Source organism: Bombus vancouverensis, chromosome 3, assembly GCF_051014615.1.
Source record: "Bombus vancouverensis nearcticus chromosome 3, iyBomVanc1_principal, whole genome shotgun sequence".
Lineage (NCBI taxonomy): Eukaryota > Metazoa > Arthropoda > Insecta > Hymenoptera > Apidae > Bombus > Bombus vancouverensis.
The window spans coordinates 14,070,911-14,089,176 of NC_134913.1; the positions used below are offsets into that span (position 1 = coordinate 14,070,911).

An 18,266-nucleotide genomic window follows, 5' to 3' on the forward strand; every position below is an offset into this window, starting at 1 on the left:
CGCTACGAAGTCGATCACGGGAATTTTATCTACGAAATGAAACAAGACGCGGTTCCTCTGAAATTTGGGACGGTTTCAGTCGTCCTTTTATTTTATATATTTTCCAATTTGTCGAGGAAATGTATATCTTTGGATTTTGTAATCTTTGCTGAACAAACGAGGGGAAAAGTGGCTCGTAAAAGTATTTCGACGCTTATAGATTCCTTTTGTGCATACTATAAAAAAACATTTGAAAATGCATTAACATTGTAACGTATGATCGTATTGGTAACATTTGCAGCTATTCTGAAAATATACAGGGTGGTTGGTAACTGGCGGTACAAGCGGAAAGGGGGTGATTCTACGCGAAAAAAGAAGTCGAAAATATAGAATAACAATTTTTCGTTCGAGGCTTTGTTCTCGAGAAAATCGACTTTGAATTTTAGCTCGGTGCGCGTGCACTTTATCGCGTCTCTTTATAACGGATCTCACTGTAGATCGTTGCCTCGATGGAAAAATTAAAAAAAAAATGTTTATTCTATATTTTCGACTTCTTTTTTCGCGCAGAATCACCCCCTTTTCGCTTGTACCGCCAGTTACCAACCACCCTGTATACAAAAGTTACAAGACATTTACCGCAAACATAAACCTGATAAAAAATAAAGATAATACCGTATGAATAGCTATCTTAAACATATATTACGATAAGCATGAAAAATGACTCCACAATTGACTGTTTAAATATTTTTGCAATCTCCATCTACGAAATATCTATTTGTGCTAAACGTCTCGTATGTACATTTTCAGACATATTACTTTATCGATATAATCATAGTACAGCCCTGCCGAGCTTAATCAAGTTATTACTGTTACGTATAGATATATACCGAACGTAAAGCTATATATATAGCTATATATATATATACATACTTGTGCTACCTAACAGTAATGATTTGATTTAAACGAAAGTACAGTACATATATATATTTTCAGTTTCAATGCAAATGTAGCTTTCTTATTTAATATATCAATATATATATTAAATATAATAATTAATAAATATAAAATTAAATTAATTTAATTAAATATAAAATTAAATAAGAAAGAATTAAAAAAGAACTGAAGATACAACGATCTATATCTCAGTCTGTTTCGGTACGTGAAATCAACGGCTGATTGTTCAATACTAAAATTCATTCCCCTGAAAATCACCTTTCGACCAGATAAGAAGCCTACTCGAATTAACACGACGGGATAGTCAGTCTAGTATCCTCTCCATCAGCTAAAGAAAATACTTGACGCGAAGCTCCTCCAAGCGTTTGAATACTTTCGCCAGCCATCGTACGTAGACTTAGACGCAATCGAGCCAGACCCACCCACTGTTCTCGTCTCCGAGACGCCTCTACGCCACAGATTTGACAACTAATTTCTTCCACTTTGCCCGGTGGTTTTCGCTCTTTTCGTTTGCCCGCCACTCCCACCCTTCCCACCGGTTTAGCGCAATATCCCGTGATATCGAACGAAACTCCGTGCTCCGTAGTGCGTATGCGCAGCTCGCGACATCGAAAAGAGTCCGCCGGCGATGTGCCGGCTAGCGAAGCTCATTCCAGAGATCGCCGAGCGCCGGTCCACTCGGCGATCATCATCGGGGGCGGTGTACCTGTCTACAGCGACGAATTTTCCTACCGTCACGTGCTGTTCTCCACACATACGCACACGGTTCTCCGCCGATTTCCCGCCAAATGACGACGGTATCGAGTGTGCACCGGGAACGCACGCCGAGGACACCGCATTGCGCAAACGACAGTGGCGATTTAATGAATTATTTAAATCTGTGACCGGACTGTGTGTTCGTGACGCGGGCCCATGTTTCGTGTTCGTCCGACGACAGCCTTCTTCGTGACACCGATAACTTGTGATGGATCTACCGCCCCTTCCTGTTGCCCACCACCTCCCACTCACCCTTCTTATTTCGATCTGTGTTCCACATTCGCTGGCTCGACCGGCTTTTGTCCAACGGATAAGAAGTAGATAAAACGGAGATCGTTTACGTAGCTCGATAAAATGTTGTTGATCGCTCGGGTTTCTTTCTCTTCCTTCTCTTCTTTTCTTTTTTTTTTTTTAATTTCTTACGTGGTTATAGGGTAAACGCGCAATCGCGTTTGCGACGAGGCTAAACGAGATAACGGTTTTGTAACATGTAATACGTAAACGCGAATCGTATGCGGAATAAGGAGCCACAGTTTTCTGTACTTTTTTCTATAAGTCTGTTTCTCAGTTAGACGATCCAGAACTGCCGAAGGTATGTTGTACGTACGATACGACGCTTTGTTGTTCTTCGTTCGTTTATATTCTTTCAGCTTTGAAGTAATCGGTACGTAATTATCGTATCGGGGATCTTTAACAAAGGGATAAGATCGCGAGTTAATTAAGGAGGATCATTAAATGGTCGATTTATTATATTCGACCGTGTTTTATATTATTCGCGGGAATTAACGTCAGAAATTGTTCGTATATTACGATTTGTTTTCGCTCGTTATCGTATATCGATTGCTTATGCGTCAAACGAGACAGATTAAAAGAAATTGTTGTTTGCATCAATTAATTAAGGCAGATACTCAAATGACCGTAGATCGTTGCTTATCAAGAAACATCGATATATTTCTATGTTAATAATTAAGACAAACGTTAATTAAAATCAACACGATCGATACAACTTAAGCGAACTTGTTTCTAGCGCTTGACGCTTCTATACGCTTGAACCTTATTAATAAAATAATATATAATTATACGGATAATTGAAACGGATTTTACAATATGAAAAATACGATTATCTCCGTCAGGTGTAAATGGAACAAGATTTTCCTTTACTAAAACATAGTCCATGGAATATCGTTGAAATCAACCAATAACGGCGTGTTTGTTAAATTCGTTGATTCAAAGTTATCCGGTTATCGACATTAATCGCTTAACGTTATCGCTTGCGGAGGATAGAAAGTCGTTTAGCCTGCGACTAAAGTAACAAGAAGAAGCATTTAAAATTAGCGTTAACAACGTCAGTTACGTTTACGTAGCAAATAGTAACCAAGGACAGGTCAGAGGATGCTCCGGCGGTGGAAGGTTTTTCCCCAACGTTCATAACGCTCTTAGAACCTGTATCCTCCATCGATTAATTCGAATCTCTGAAATAAATGAACATTATATTTCTCTACGATGACACTTTCGAAGAAAAGTTGAAACTCCGAAGGCAACGACGATTCGTTGAAATTACGGTAACTTCGTATTTGTAAAATTATCCACGAAAATGAAAAGATTCTCGCGTGGGTCCGACGACGAGATAATAACCGTGTTTTAATTAAAGCGCGAATACGCGAGGAAATACGTTCTGTCGAATACGAGGAAATGCGCTACGTTGCATGGAATTCTTTCGAAAGACACTCGCTTTCTCGTTCGTTGCGATCTGTGGAGCACTTAAGCGCGCAGACCTCTGGAAAAATCTCAATGAACAAGTAACTGTGCTCAATTAAGAAAGTTCGTGGCAGAAAGAAAGAGGTACGTGGCAGTTCGGTATCTTCGTTCGAAGGCGTTCAAAGAATAATTTTGACCCACGAAATTTCTACGTATCATGGATACCGTGTTTCCACGTTCTAAAAGTTACTGCTTCGCGATACGTCATGTACAGCGATGTAGTAGTAGTAGTAGTTTGAAAATCAATGACCTCTATATGGACTAATCGAATGGCTGTTTCAAAGGAAATAGATGTTTTCATGTTGCCATTCGACGTCCAATATGTCGTGGAAAAGAGCATGAAAAGAGAACGAAATCGAGGGATATCGTTCGAGAGTGAATTTTACAAAAGAAAATTATAGATGAGATTTATCGAGGCGAAGGCAAAGTTTAATGTTCGTCGATGGCATCAATTTTAATTAATTTCGTGGAAGAAGATTATACGAAAGATTTCTAGACGCCAGAGTAAAATCGAATCTCTTCGGATGAGATTTTTAATTCATTTTCTTTTCCGCAAACCTGTACATTTGTATATCGATCGATACGTTCGCAGATAGCTTGGTATTTCGCGCAATAAACGAACGATAGTTCTGTTTCGTCTTATCGTTCTGTGGATCGAAGATAATTAACTTTTTCAATAGTTTCTAATGACAGAGGTCTCGCGTCTAAAAGTATGTAAATAAGGCTGCAAGCTCTGAGAACAAACGTCAAGGAAAATCTCGAATTCAGCATCTCGTAAAAAGCATAGAACACGATTAAAATCTGTTAGGCAGTTACGAGAAAAATGCTATTCGCGAGGAAAACTCCGCTGCGATTCGACCACATAGATTTGGCGACCTAAAGAAATTTCTTATTACACCGCAATATGACACGTGGCAACACACGCCGCTATTGGTATAATTAACAGTTTAGTCCACGTTATACATCGTAGTCACGCAATTTTACCTACAAAAATTCAAAACACAGGCAAAGGTTACCCGTGAAAGGTCAGTTCAATGAATTCTTAAATGGCAGTAGGCTACAGTTATTCGGTCAAGCGTATCGTTACGTATAGATTCGTTAATTTTAATAACATTACTTGTATTATAGTTTGAAATACTGGCAGAGAAAATTAATGGATGCTAATTCTTCCTTCCGAATTTTTCTTCTATCTTCCTTGTAAAATGCTCGAATATCTGGAAAAATACGGATAATACGAAAGAAAACGTTTCAACCAGAAATTGTACGCTATCGAAGGATACACACTGCGTTTTTATATATTTCATCTTAAGATGGCCTTGAAACATCCTACGAAGGCGGCATTAAAATTCTTATATGGATAACTCGAGAAAAAGCAACGAATGATGCGAAAAGAATGACGTCAGAGACTTTGTCTTCCTTTTAAAATGCGTAAAATGTCACAAGCGCGTTTAAGAAGATTTTAGAAATTGCTGCAAAATCTAAACGATTCTTTGAAAAGCTCATCGGCTTAAATAAAACACCGTTTATCCCTGCGGCGATTAACAACTCGGTGAATTTTTCACGATCCTTTTACGACGAATGGTCTTCCTCGTTTCGCTACTGGCGTGGTAGTTGCAAATGTTTTCGTATATTTTCTCCACAATTCCGTCAGTGTCACCCACGATGTTTAAGAAGCTCCGTATCGAACCGATGGGAAACAAATGACCGACTGATATTCGCGTCGTTGAAATATCATAACTCGGATATCGTGTGGGTCACGAATTACCAGTGTCGTTAACTGTATACACGTCAATCCAAAACAAATTTCCATTTACTATAGAAACTGTAAATTTTAGTGAAAAGTGATATAAATGACATTTAGTGATACGTTTCCTTTATACTTCCAATAAACCGATTACGTATTTTATAAAAACCAGTTTCAAATCGTTCGATTATTCTCTTTCGTGTTTATACTCGGTACAACGTATCGCTTTTTATAAATTGAGTTATTTTCTCCGATTGTGTACCTTACTACGTATATAGTCTATTTCCCCAGATCGTTTCGCGTACTTTACTTTATCATTCTCTGGCAATTTTTACATTTTTAATAACGGTACCCTCGCTTTTTCAACGACGAATCGTAAATTTTTCTTTTTTGTCCAATAGAAACGTGACTCTTGCTCGGTTTGATTTACCTTTTTCGTGAAATTTATAACACAAGTTATTCGCCCTGCGTATACTCGTCGTCGCTTGATTTTAACTACATCCTAGAGAATAACAAGTTCGACGATAAAACGAGTAAAGTCGAAGCGAATTCTGCGAATTACGAGCCAAGCGATTTGATGTAAAATTACAAAGTCGTAGAAATCTCGTACGAAGGAAGAACGACTTGTAATTCGCCTGGATTAAATTCCGTTTAAATTAAAGCCCGCTAGATTCCTAAAGCCTATGAAGCGTTCGCCGATCCGTCCCGAGGTGCCGTCTCGAGAAAATAATAAAAAATAATTAGAAAACCGAGATCGATGGGAAACGAGGATTCTAACGGTGGCTCGAAGTTGATTGTCGAGTGCAATGGCATCGTCGACGTCGGAATCATCGAAAGGTGCGAAGAAACGAACGGTTTTAACCGGAAGGCCTCGAGTCGCGAGTGCAAGTGCGAACGTTGAGGACGAGAATGGACTCGCGTCGAGTCGAAACGGCGAGGATGGTCGCGATTCTGGCTTGTCGTCCGAGTGTTCGACGCCGACCGTAGGATCGCCGGTGCCAAGGCAACGAAGAGCTACGAGCAATCCTATTAACATTGCCGCCTCTTTGCTGAAACCACGTGCTACGAGCCAAATTGGAAGGTAGCTTCGTTTCTCAGAACGTTGGTCGATTGTTCGTTCGTACGGAGGTTTTCGCGGTCGACTAGCAGTAAATACGATCAACCTTTTTGATTGAAATTGAACACAGTTTGATACACACGTCTTTACGAACCGATCGGTTCTCCGCGAATCGATACGACCATTCGCAAAGCGAAGGAGTTCGTTTGTCCTTGGAAATAACGCTACGAGCGAGAGTTACGTTCGCGAGAAAGAATATGTAAAATAAATAAGATCGATAGCGAACGATAAGAAAAGTTTTTTAATGGCCAAAGATTCGCGTGTTTGAGAGATAACGCACGAGCAAATGTTCGATTTAAGATGGGGAATTCTTCGAGGATAATTATCTCTTTTTCGAGATATTCGTTGGAAATGACGCATACTTTGGATCGTTCGTTAAAAGTATAAGCCAAAAGTATGGTCGGTTTCGATCGAACATCGTACCGTGCAAGAAAATCTGTGAAATGCGTTACTTCGAAATTATAACGTTCTTGTACGCGTGTTTGTTCCAGGACCGACTGCGACAAGACGACAAAGGTTTGGCGAAATAAATCCGTCACCGATTCACCACGTTCCATAGATAGTACACGTAATCGTCAATTCTCCAGTCCTTTAAGAATATCGAGAAACGTAAGTCGCTCTTCACACGATCTGTCTTTTTATTATCTGTCGCTGTTTCTTTATTTTTCTTACCACGTTATAATCGTCGTTCAAAAGATGTTCGACCGACTATTGTTAAATATTTGGACACCACGGTGTTCGAGAGATTATTCATCTGTTATGGACTGGTATTTTCGAATCGAATTAACTGTTTGTCAAATATATCAGAAGATTTGTCACGGCTAATAGAAGCGTACGTTTTATTTATTCGCAATTCTTCGCGCGATAAATGAAAAAATAAATAACGAAGTCTACACAGGTAATATTCAAATTTTATATTATTCTTAATGTCTCGAGTAGACGCGTATTATATTTTACATAAAACTCAACTTGTCGTTCTACTCGAACTAAATGGCACAAAATTTATTACAATTGGATCGAATCGATTCGAATATAATCGCGATATTAAATCCAGTGGTGTATAAATATTGTTTATATTTTTCATATTATACAAACACACCCTACGAACACATACTGTGTATAGATGGAGAATAAATAAATAAATAGATAATAAATAATAGACAAATAAATAGCTTTTCGTAGACACTGTACGTATAATAAACCTGTGTGATATCTCGTTTCAGATCCAATCACCGAGTCTCGACTCCGGAGATGAAGGGAGTCTGCGAGTTGATCGCGATACCTATCAACACATGTTTCAAGACATTGGTTCAATAAAAACAATGCTTCTGAAATTAAAACGGGTACTTCAGGAGGTATATTGAATAAGCATATTGAATTCAAGCGATCGACGATAAAACGCTTTCTTTTTTTTTTGCATTTTTAAGTCGTACACACATACGTATATCGATGTGCTTTTGTATTAACACGCATTTTTTTATGTTTTCCATTATTCTCATCAACCATGATTTTACCTTCAAGTCAGAAGAGAACGGTTTGACGAGGGTACGTTGTTTTCTTTATTGCACATATTATTTTAAATGTTACTTTTGCTCTTATATCGAGTTTCTACTATCGTGTTATTCCTTTTTTACTACTGTTATAATCTTTCTTTATTTTTCTTTTTTTTTTCTTATATAATTTTACTTATCGCAATCGTATTGTTTCATCGTTGTATTTATCGTTGTTATAATTTTTGTCCAATTGTAAGATGCTAAATAGCCGTACAATGCTTTGCGTTATGTTTACAGGCAGAAACTCTCAACCCATTCGATAATGCTATGAAGGTCAGTTTTATTTTCAATAAATATCTGTTTACGTTTATTCGAAATCTCTTTTTTAGCAAATTTTTAGCCAATTTGCAAATTTAATATCGAATATGGAAAATATGCATTTACGAAAAATATCGATATCCGAGATATTGAGAGCAATAGCGCGTCAATCAGAATCGATATTCCAGTTAGCTGGGCAAATCGATTAATTCGTTTTCTAAGATATACACGCGCGAGTAAGAATTCCTTCATTTTTGTACGATTATTGCTTTAACACGCCTCGTATGGTACAAATTAATGCCACGAACCGACATTCAGAAACAAAGACACGCGTGTACAGCGTGGTCCGACTTTCTCTCTCAATATCTCGTTCGAAGGCTTCAAAGATACAGAGGGCAACTCCTGGAAACCGCAGAAAAGGAGCAACGATACTCCTAAAGAATCCGCTGAATCTAAAATCCTCTAAATTTCGTTGCTAGCTTCTTCGGCATTGACGTTTTAAAATTCGAAAGTACGAAAAGTAGAACGTTTGATCGCAGTAATTCACCTTCGGTGTATTTCCAAAAAAAAAAAAAAAAAAAGAAAAATAATAATCTGAAAGGAAGCTGGAAACAATCGTAAGTTGCATGGAAAAATAATTTCCACTCTGTATCTTTGGCTTAAAAACTTCGCAACGCTAGACTAGAATCTTCAGCGGCTAGGAATATCACGTTATCGTCGTTATAAAGTGATGCAATGTATGCAAATTTGATAAATTTCAGAATGGTCTCTTCTACAACCTGAACGAAGTTGGTACCGCGGATGTGAGTACCTCTCCGGGTAGTGGTGGTAGCAGTATCGCGGATGAATTGGCCGATTTACGTAGGCAGGTTGTCTTTCTGCAAGGCCAAGTAGAGGATAGAGATCGAACGATACAAGTGCTACAGGTAAAAAGTCCAAAAAAAAAAAAAAAAAAATGAAAAATAATATAAAGCAGATTTTTTAATTTATAGAATTATTGTTTGTAAAGGAGTAATATCTTTGTATCGAAACGTCTATGTCTGTACAAACTTGTAGGAACCTTGTAATAAAGCTTCGTAATTCGACTTGCAATTCTTCGCCAAAAAGTTGCCTAGGTTTGTATAAAAATATTGACGAAACTTTGAATTTTTTAGTTCCAAATATCGAAACTTCAAGGGCCTAATGGCGATGGTCAAACATGCGCTTTAACCAGTAATCACAAAAATCTTTCTTCCCCGAATACGTGCAACGCAGCGACGCAAACAGAGAAGGTACGTTTAAAATTCACTGTTCCCCATAGCATTACATCTTTAACACGAAGATTTAGAGCGAAGACGTTAACCGTCTGGCAATCTGCATCTCACCGATGTTCATTTTTGTTCTAGAGATATTTGGTCGAAGTATTTCGATGATCACAGAACAAGTATTAGCTTTTGCTTTATGTGTCAAAAGCACACATAGGAACGTTGAAATGCGGTTTCTTTTCGAGGATAGTAAACCAACCATTGACACAACAGTCTTTATTGTGCACTTTTTGCTGGACGTTTTACGATGTTGATATCTTACGTATATTTATATAGTTCACGTTAGTTATGAATTGTTTGGTTTTTGTAAATAAAAGTTCGGCATAATTGTTTTTAAGTTGCACACACTTCACTTGTCATTGCTAGCATCGTCCATCGAAAAACGCGCTGTTTGTTTTATAAAACTCGAATCAGCCAACTTCTAGCAGATTCTGATTACGCGTTTCAACGTCGTTATTTTACTTGTATCGACGCCGGGTTAGAAATGATTCAATTGAAACGTGGAAATATCGAATTTTCTATGCAACGTACGTTCAAATTTTATATTTTATTCGTGTAAGGCTGTCAGTGTCTCCCGAGAATCGTTTCCTCCGTTTCTCGAAAATTACAGATTTTTCATCGAAGTTATGATTAAGATATGTTTAGAATTATTCCAGATGATATACTGTACATACCTAAGATGTCTCACATATTATAATCGAAAACGATTGAAATACCAATATATTGGGTTTGGCAACTAAGTGATTGCAGATTTTGTCAATATCACCTAATGAAAAAATTCGCAATCGCTTAGTTGCCAACTCAATAATAGAAATATCGTTTCGACCTTACGACATCATTCATCTAACATAATCGTTATTCATACTACATGCGTTTAATCCTTTCATTCTCAAATTGATCGTATCTTTCGCTTGTATTAAGCGACGCGACAAATAATCGGGTGGCAATTGTTTACAAAGGAAGATCACATATGGGAGAAATAAAATAAGCGCGTTTTTATGTATTTTCTGATTGCTGTTGCACGATGACGAAGAAATATGTATTTCGATGGAATCTAATGTATTAAATAAAAAATGATAAAATTTACACCCGGTAAATTTATAGCTTAAAAGTTTATACTGACGATAATTTTATTTCTTAATTCTAAATATACAGCCATATGTTAACCGTGAGAATGAAAGGATTAATGTGCTCACACGTACAAGTTTTCATTTTCAATTTACTACACCCATCCGTGTCAAATCCATGTATCCGTAAAATGAATAATTGAGTGTGTCCAAACAGTTTAAACCACACACATATATAGACGATATTACGTGTTTCTAAATAATATTATTATTTTATTATTACCTATCTCCCTGGACACGGCGGATTGGGCATTGCAGATATTATTGCTATTATTATAATTATAGTTTTTGCGGCAATTATTGATATTTATTTCTCACACGATACCGTTACATTACTATTTGTTATGTCGTTTGCCGATATATTATTTATTTATTTACTTATTTATTATGTGTCTAATTGTCGAAACAGACACGTCCAGTGTCAGCAGGATCATCACTCCTGCAAACACTCCCACAGGAAGATGTTATGGGACCTCTAGTTAGGTGAGAGTCTTTTTTTTCTCTTCATCTTCATTTCATCGTTAAAAGCGACTTGCCGGAAAAACCTTGGGAAACTTAATTTTCCAAATTGAACCATCTTAATGGAAAGTGTATCGATAGAAGAACGACTGAGAGAAAGTTAAATGAAATAAAATGTAAAACGCAATTATAAGAGTCGTAATCGATATTTCTCACCGAAAGATAACATCACGGTACGTTTTAAGTTCCTACGGATTTTCCCCATGTCTTTTCCCCCCCGTACAGAATACACAAATTAGGAGATTTAAGATAATAGTACGTTATCTCTTGTTAATCGCATAGATATCTCTATAAATTTGTTCCAAATCAGTCGTGTTAGATGGAAGACTAAAGTAGTAAAACCGTCCATTGACGAGAATTAATTACAAGTAGCTGTGTACACATGCATTGGCATCGAAACAATGTTTCAATGAACACAGACATATACAGGGTGTGTAAAAAGGGTTGCGGAAGAACTTTGACGACACGTAGTGCTCATCGAACTAAGCAAAAAGATATTCTCTGTGTTATTATCAGCCGTAGAGATTTTTATTCTTCTCTTTTTCGTCTTTTTGTGTACAAAATTTCTGTATAACCAGCGAGAAGTCTGTCGGAAAGAACTTATTTCCACACCCATTAAAAAATCGTAATAAACGTGGGTTCGAAAATCATTTACCTTCACAGTTGCACGTAAAAGTACTTGTTTGGTGCATAGGAGTACAGCGTATAGGGTAAACCAGTTGCTTCGTTGAACGAATCAATACTATGAATAGAGAAATCCTGCCAAGAGATAAAACGAACGCCGAGGATCGACGTGCTTGTGCTTCTATGAGAAAACGTGTCGAAATGATCGGAGAGCGTATTGAACATATGTCGTAGAGGTAATGTCTTACCGACAAAAAAGCTTCGTAACTGCGAAACAAATGCTTCTTCGACCCATGTTTATCAAGATCTTTTTGCTCGTTTCCACCGAGTACTGTATCTAAAAAGCTCGCAAAGTCTTTCCTCAACTTTTTTCGACAAAAATACAAACTGTATATGTATACAGATTGTATCGTACGGAATGTTGTTAGAAAGAAAGCAGAGTCATTAGATATTTTGGATGAAAAGATTCGTACATTATACATTCTTTTTCACACGAGACACGACGACGCGTGTAATACGATAAACGAAAGAAATCATGTTCTTATGAAACGCAACAACGATTATGGTACAACTAGGAACATAGCGATCGCAGGTAGAAAAATACGTCTAAAACGGGAAATGAAATACTTTTGTACGAGACTTCATTTTCCAAAAGATTCGTTTTTAAACTTCTCATTTTGCTTATTTATATACAGGGCGGTTGGTAACTGGTGGTACAAGCGGAAAGGGGGTGATTCTAAGCGAAAAAAGAAGTCGAAAATATAGAATAAAAATTTTTCGTTTCAGGCTTTGTTTTCGAGAAAATCGACTTTGAATTTTGGCTCGGTACGCGTGCACTTCATCGCGTCTCGTTATAACGGATCTCACTGTAGATCGTTTTCTCGATGGACAAATTAAAAAAAAAAAAAATTAAAAAAGAATTTTATTCTATATTTTCGACTTCTTTTTTCGCGTAGAATCACCCCCTTTCCGCTTGTACCACCAGTTACCAACCACCCTGTATATAAAGATAATAACTAATCCTATCTGTACCAAAAAAAGTACATTTATACATTTAAACATTATTTACAGTGAGAAATTAGACATACATATGTACGTAGATAAGTTTACAGCATATGCAAATATCATAAATACTTTTCACATGTGACGTCACGAAGTTTGTGATAAATAACATGTTGTTTTTGCTGCTCTGGTCATTACCCTTCTCCGATGATTCCATGTGAGACAGCTTCAGGATCGGGAAGGTAGAGTCGGTCAGTTTATGTGACTTAATATTGGGATATTTGCTACTTTCTGCATTAAACGCCCTTATATTCGTGCATCTTTTTTACATTAGGATCACTTGTTTGATCATTCAATTCTAACACTTCTCTCGTTCCTTTTGCATGCACAAGTGTGATAATAATCTTTTGCTTTTACTTTCGTTTCGTGCTACTTCTATTCGATTATGTATTTTGGATACCTACTACAAACGCAAACTAATATAAAACAACGTTCGACTGCGTTTGGTAACATTTTGTCTTGCGTCACAGGGTTTGTGACCGAATCTCCTTGCTATTATCGATGATGTATTTCGAAAAGATTCATTCAAGACCTGAAAGGCTCATCGATTAACGTTTATCTTGCAGATCATTGTAAAATTTGTGTTTTAAAGTTCGGTTTTAATTTTATGGCGAACGACTCTATTGTAGTATTCGATCGTAAGTGGTACACGTATATTCTTCTGTCGATATCGATAGTCTAATCGGTGAAAGTGTTTTATTTAGGTTAGAATAATTTTTTTCAATGAATATATCAGTGCAAGTTGGACGAATAAATAGAAATTAATATCGAAAAATAATGTTACATTTACTTGTGAATTTTTAGTAACAGATATCAGCAAAAAGTATATATTTCTTTTTTATAAAACAAGAAACAAAAATAATATGCATAAGTTTGCGCATGTAATGTATAACCTTCGTGCGTTTCATCGTTTAAGAAATGGAAGACAATAGTCTCTTGGATACTTCTTTAAATGAAAATAACGTTGATCTGTAAATTTTTACTTATATTAATAATTAGAAGGAACACATACTGATAATTTGATTCGATTGCAAGCCCTGTGTGAAGGCAAAGTTCGAAGTACTTTAACTAACAAATTTTAATGTTTCAACAGTTCGAAATGCAACTTTAATGGTACATCGTATAAAATGTGTAATTTGCTTTCAGAGTATCTGTGTAATATTGTTCTAACATTCATGGCATACTAACTCTCCTAGCATGTAATACAAATAGATAAATATATATGATCAGTTGAAAATTATTCATTATTCATTTTCTTAAAATACTCTTTTGAGATTATAATAGATTTACAATTAATAATGTTTCATGCTGCGTTTGATAGCTGTGTGGGGTGAGTTTCATCTTCACATATAATTTCGAATCGTTCTCTTTTAACACGTTTAACATTCGATCTATTCGTCGAATAAAAATTATCGAAGATGCAAATAAATATGGTTTTCAAAAGTTTACTTTTTGTAAAAAGAAAAAGTATAAAATTCGTTAGCAATTGTATCATGAGATGAAAAGACCAAATTGCTGCAAAAATTCGTATACGTTTCTGTTACAACGTTAAGATAATGCTATGAATAATAATTATGTATGAATCTGCTATTATGTATAAAAAGAATAACGAATTTTGTCTTTTTATATTTCTCTCACAAATCTGTTACTTGCAAGAGAAACACTGGTAGCCGCAACAAACGTATGCCTTATACATATACGTATATACAGGTTATAAACGTATATGCACTCGTGCACGAAAAATATTACAATTGCATATGTGGTCATAGGAATTTTCTGCATCAATCTGACAAATTAATATGAAAATATGTAAATATCGCTGAGATTGATCGTTTTACTTGCAGATGGAGTGATTCTGGGGATAGACAGCGTCCTCCATTGCTCGGAGAGCTTAACGGTAACAGAAGCCCACGTAAGTCGACCGATCGTATACCACGTACAATAAAATGTCGTCAAGAGGAAACTTCGCATCGTCAAAATGGGCATACGGATAAATTGCCGGCAGAAAGCCCTTCGAACAAGAAAACTATCAAACCGAAAGACACCAAGTCCACCGAATCGAACGACAAGGAACAACATGACATAAAAAGGGAAGAAAATCCCGTGAAATCGTGTATTCCGACGGCTAGAAAACCTGCGACATCGACGCTAATACCACGATCAGCGAGGACCTTAACTTCAACAGGCCGACCGCACAATACGTAACTACTTTATTTTAAAAAGGAATTTTAGTTCATATTCGCGTGATCGCGAAGATCTGCTCAGATAGCTTGATAATTTTATTTATAGCTAAATGAAATTATTGCCGCCGATTCGTAGCAGGCATGTTGCTACTATGTGATAACTATATGTAATCTAGGTGCATTTTGTTTTAGTTTCAGCATTGAAATTGATACTTCGTTATCATTTTGCAAAATTTTTTTTATTGTAGTTTCAGAATAACCAGAAAATTGTTAGCGTTCGTTACGCGTAAACTGCAAAAATAATGTACAAATTATATGTTGAGAGTTAAGGGCAATTCATAAGTTCCTATCATTTAAAGTTCACGTTTCATTTGATTTTCTCACATCGCATATAGAAACTATCACCATGGTTCATTCAACAAGATCATTGAGTTGTACACATTGTAAATTATTAATTACTTTCTATCTGACTAAGTTTAAAGATATACATTCATTATGTCGATGTATAGCTTTAACTTTCATTTAGAGAATACTTTGAGTAATGTTTGTGATATTGTAAAAAGTATCCGTTTATCTTGTTGCGTACACTCTTATGAGATCTCATGTGAGCATTAGTCACATTTTTATTGGATGCAAAAGTTATAGTACATATTTATTTATGTTCATAATAATTGACAATAGTTGTCTATGAAAGCTTTAATCGTTAAAGAAATATGTGAATTCTGCAGCTTTTATTTTTCATTTTGATATCTTAAAAATTAATACTACTAAAGTACACTTAAATGCAGCAAATACATACAAAACATATAATCTATGTCTTGTGAAATTATCGTAATTACACTATATGTATACTACATATGGTGTATGCTATAGCATTGTACAGTAATTTATTACATATGTGGTTTATACATATGTGGTATATACTATAGTGCAATACTATTGCTATTACAGCATATGTTAATTACATTACAGTGCAATATTGTAGTGTAATATTTTTAAAGTGTACATTATATTCTTTTACAACTATTGTACTTAGAGTAGAAACACAAGATAAAGGATTAATCATTGTAACAATTTATGTCTTATACAGACATAAAAGCTTTGATTTTAAATATAACAAACATTGATCTTGATTGCAAAATTTTTAACGAAAAAAAAAACAATCTTTTTACATTATTTTTTATTTGATGTACAAATATTTGATGTCAAATAATAGCCTTTAATCGACCCTGATATCAACAGTAAACCACCATTATCAAAATCAGGATAATTTTGTAGATTTTTTTTACGACTTATGTTACTTATAATTTATTCCATAGCTGTTTTGTAAGATTATATTTGGTGCTATTACATTTTTTTAATTTACAATTTAATTTAAATCTAATATTTAGAGTCTCCTGATTCATCGAACAAAAACATAAAGTGATTATAAAATCATTTTTTCATGTGATTAGTTAAGAAGAAAAAAGGAAGTTATGAAATGACAATGTAACTAATATAAATATAATAAATAAGACAATAAATATTGCTATAAATGATTGGTAAACATGTAACAATTTTATAGAGTTTGGTTCATAATAAATTAATCATATGATGATATGTATATTGTATTATTTCATTAAAAACAAAAAATTTACTTTCAAATTTATTTGACATCAGGAGATGCTAAATATCTCGTATATATATTGTACATTTTTTTATTTGTTCTTTAATTTGTAAAATGCTATAATAATAAAAAGAAATTAAGGGCATAAAACAATTTTTTATATGCAAACAATACTGAATTTAATATATGTTACCTTCATAATGAAAGACAAGAAAATATCAATATATATATATATAAACATATTGCAGTAGACAGAATATTTTTAAAGCTACAGACTGACTACTACAAAATAATGTTACTTCTAAAATAATTACGGATGTTTTGATTATTTTAATTATTAATATATTTCTGTTGGAATGATTGAACAAAACCTTTTATTGAGTATATTTGATCTAACAATAAAGATAACTTTATTAAAAATCATTTTTCTAAATTTAAAATGAAGTTATTTACTGATCTCTAAAGTAAAAGTTTTGTCAAGGGAAAGTACAAACTTTGTATTTTTTTATCGCTAACTGTCTTTCTCATCTTTAATATCTGTAATATTATTATTTATTGAAAAAATTTCGGTGTTTTATATTCTGTTTTGTATTATCAATCATTTATCAAATTTTCAGTTCTCTCTCTATTATTTAATATTCTATGTAACGATACAAATAAATTTATGTAGAATCTGAGAAACTTGTGTTTATACATTTCTACCCATTTTTGCTGGGACTTCGTTAACTTCCGTATAATTTTATTTCATAAATTAACATAAACATACAGCATAATTTTTTTTTAATTTAATATTACTTCAATGTACATATGTTTTTACTATATTAACCTATATATCTTCCAATTGAAAACATTCCTAAGATGATAACATTCCTAAAGTGATAACACCCATTTAATGTGGAAATGTGTTATACATATTTGCAATAGAGCTATCTACAGTGCATCTAGAAACAACTTTTTAGCAAGATGTATCTTTGTGCATTGAATTCAACAGAAATTTAACAATTTGTAATATTTTGAAATTATTACAAAATAAAAAGATTAGTTAATTAACAAATTATGAATGACTTGCAAATTTGTGTATAAACACAAGCTTTCTCCTTGAAATTCATTTGCAATGTTAAATCAATTTTAATTTCCTTCATTTTAATCAACTGTAATTATTGCTTTTCAAGAATATTAAAGTTTATAAAATTGATAAAAAGATTTTGCTATGATGTGAAATTCCTTTGTATTTAATAAACTAAATATGACTAGATTATAGCAGATTATCAAATAAACATAAATTTCTTTAAGCAATGATTTAAATATAACAAAATAATAAGTCACTATAAGTACTGCTATTCCTCAATTGGGGTAGTATTGTACTTAGAAATGTAAAATTTAATCATAAGCATCTTTGAATGTTTAATATTAAACATATGGCAGGCACAAATTAACCTTGTAAGATCTTTAATAAAGTGTAAGTAGTATCTGTCTTATTTAATATTTGCAAAGTAATATACATATATAAATAAAAAAGCTTTCACTTGTAATTAAATAGAAATACTGATAATTTGCCTGTAATAGATAAACCTTATTCTAATTTGTATATTATACTTATGTATAAATATATTTTCTCTGTGGCCCTAAATATGATAGGATAATAAATAAATAAAATTATGTTTGAATGCATTCTTAGTTTATGTCCTATTTGTTTTGAAAAAAATTCGTTATTATCTAGAA

The 18,266-nt window shown here is 34.3% G+C and overlaps 1 protein-coding gene across 9 annotated transcripts in view; it reads left to right on the top strand.

Annotated features, from left to right (window-relative positions):
* The window catches only part of LOC117153978 (uncharacterized), a 70,223-nt gene extending 52,008 nt beyond the window's left edge, over positions 1-18,215 (top strand). For 3 of the 9 annotated variants that reach the window (XM_076617321.1, XM_033328531.2, XM_076617322.1), the window contains 8 exons: positions 6,800-6,917; positions 7,532-7,663; positions 7,830-7,853; positions 8,099-8,134; positions 8,881-9,045; positions 9,274-9,390; positions 10,960-11,033; positions 14,600-18,215. In XM_076617321.1, the coding sequence (XP_076473436.1) occupies positions 6,800-6,917; positions 7,532-7,663; positions 7,830-7,853; positions 8,099-8,134; positions 8,881-9,045; positions 9,274-9,390; positions 10,960-11,033; positions 14,600-14,960 (1,027 nt within the window). In that variant the 3' untranslated portion in view covers positions 14,961-18,215. Of the gene's footprint in view, positions 1-6,799; positions 6,918-7,531; positions 7,664-7,829; positions 7,854-8,098; positions 8,135-8,880; positions 9,046-9,273; positions 9,391-9,504; positions 10,900-10,959; positions 11,034-12,921; positions 12,947-14,599 lie in introns of those variants that run through there. The other 6 variants (XM_076617326.1, XM_076617325.1, XM_076617328.1 and 3 more) reach the window with 6 other exon arrangements.
* Positions 18,216-18,266: the final 51 nt, after the last annotated feature.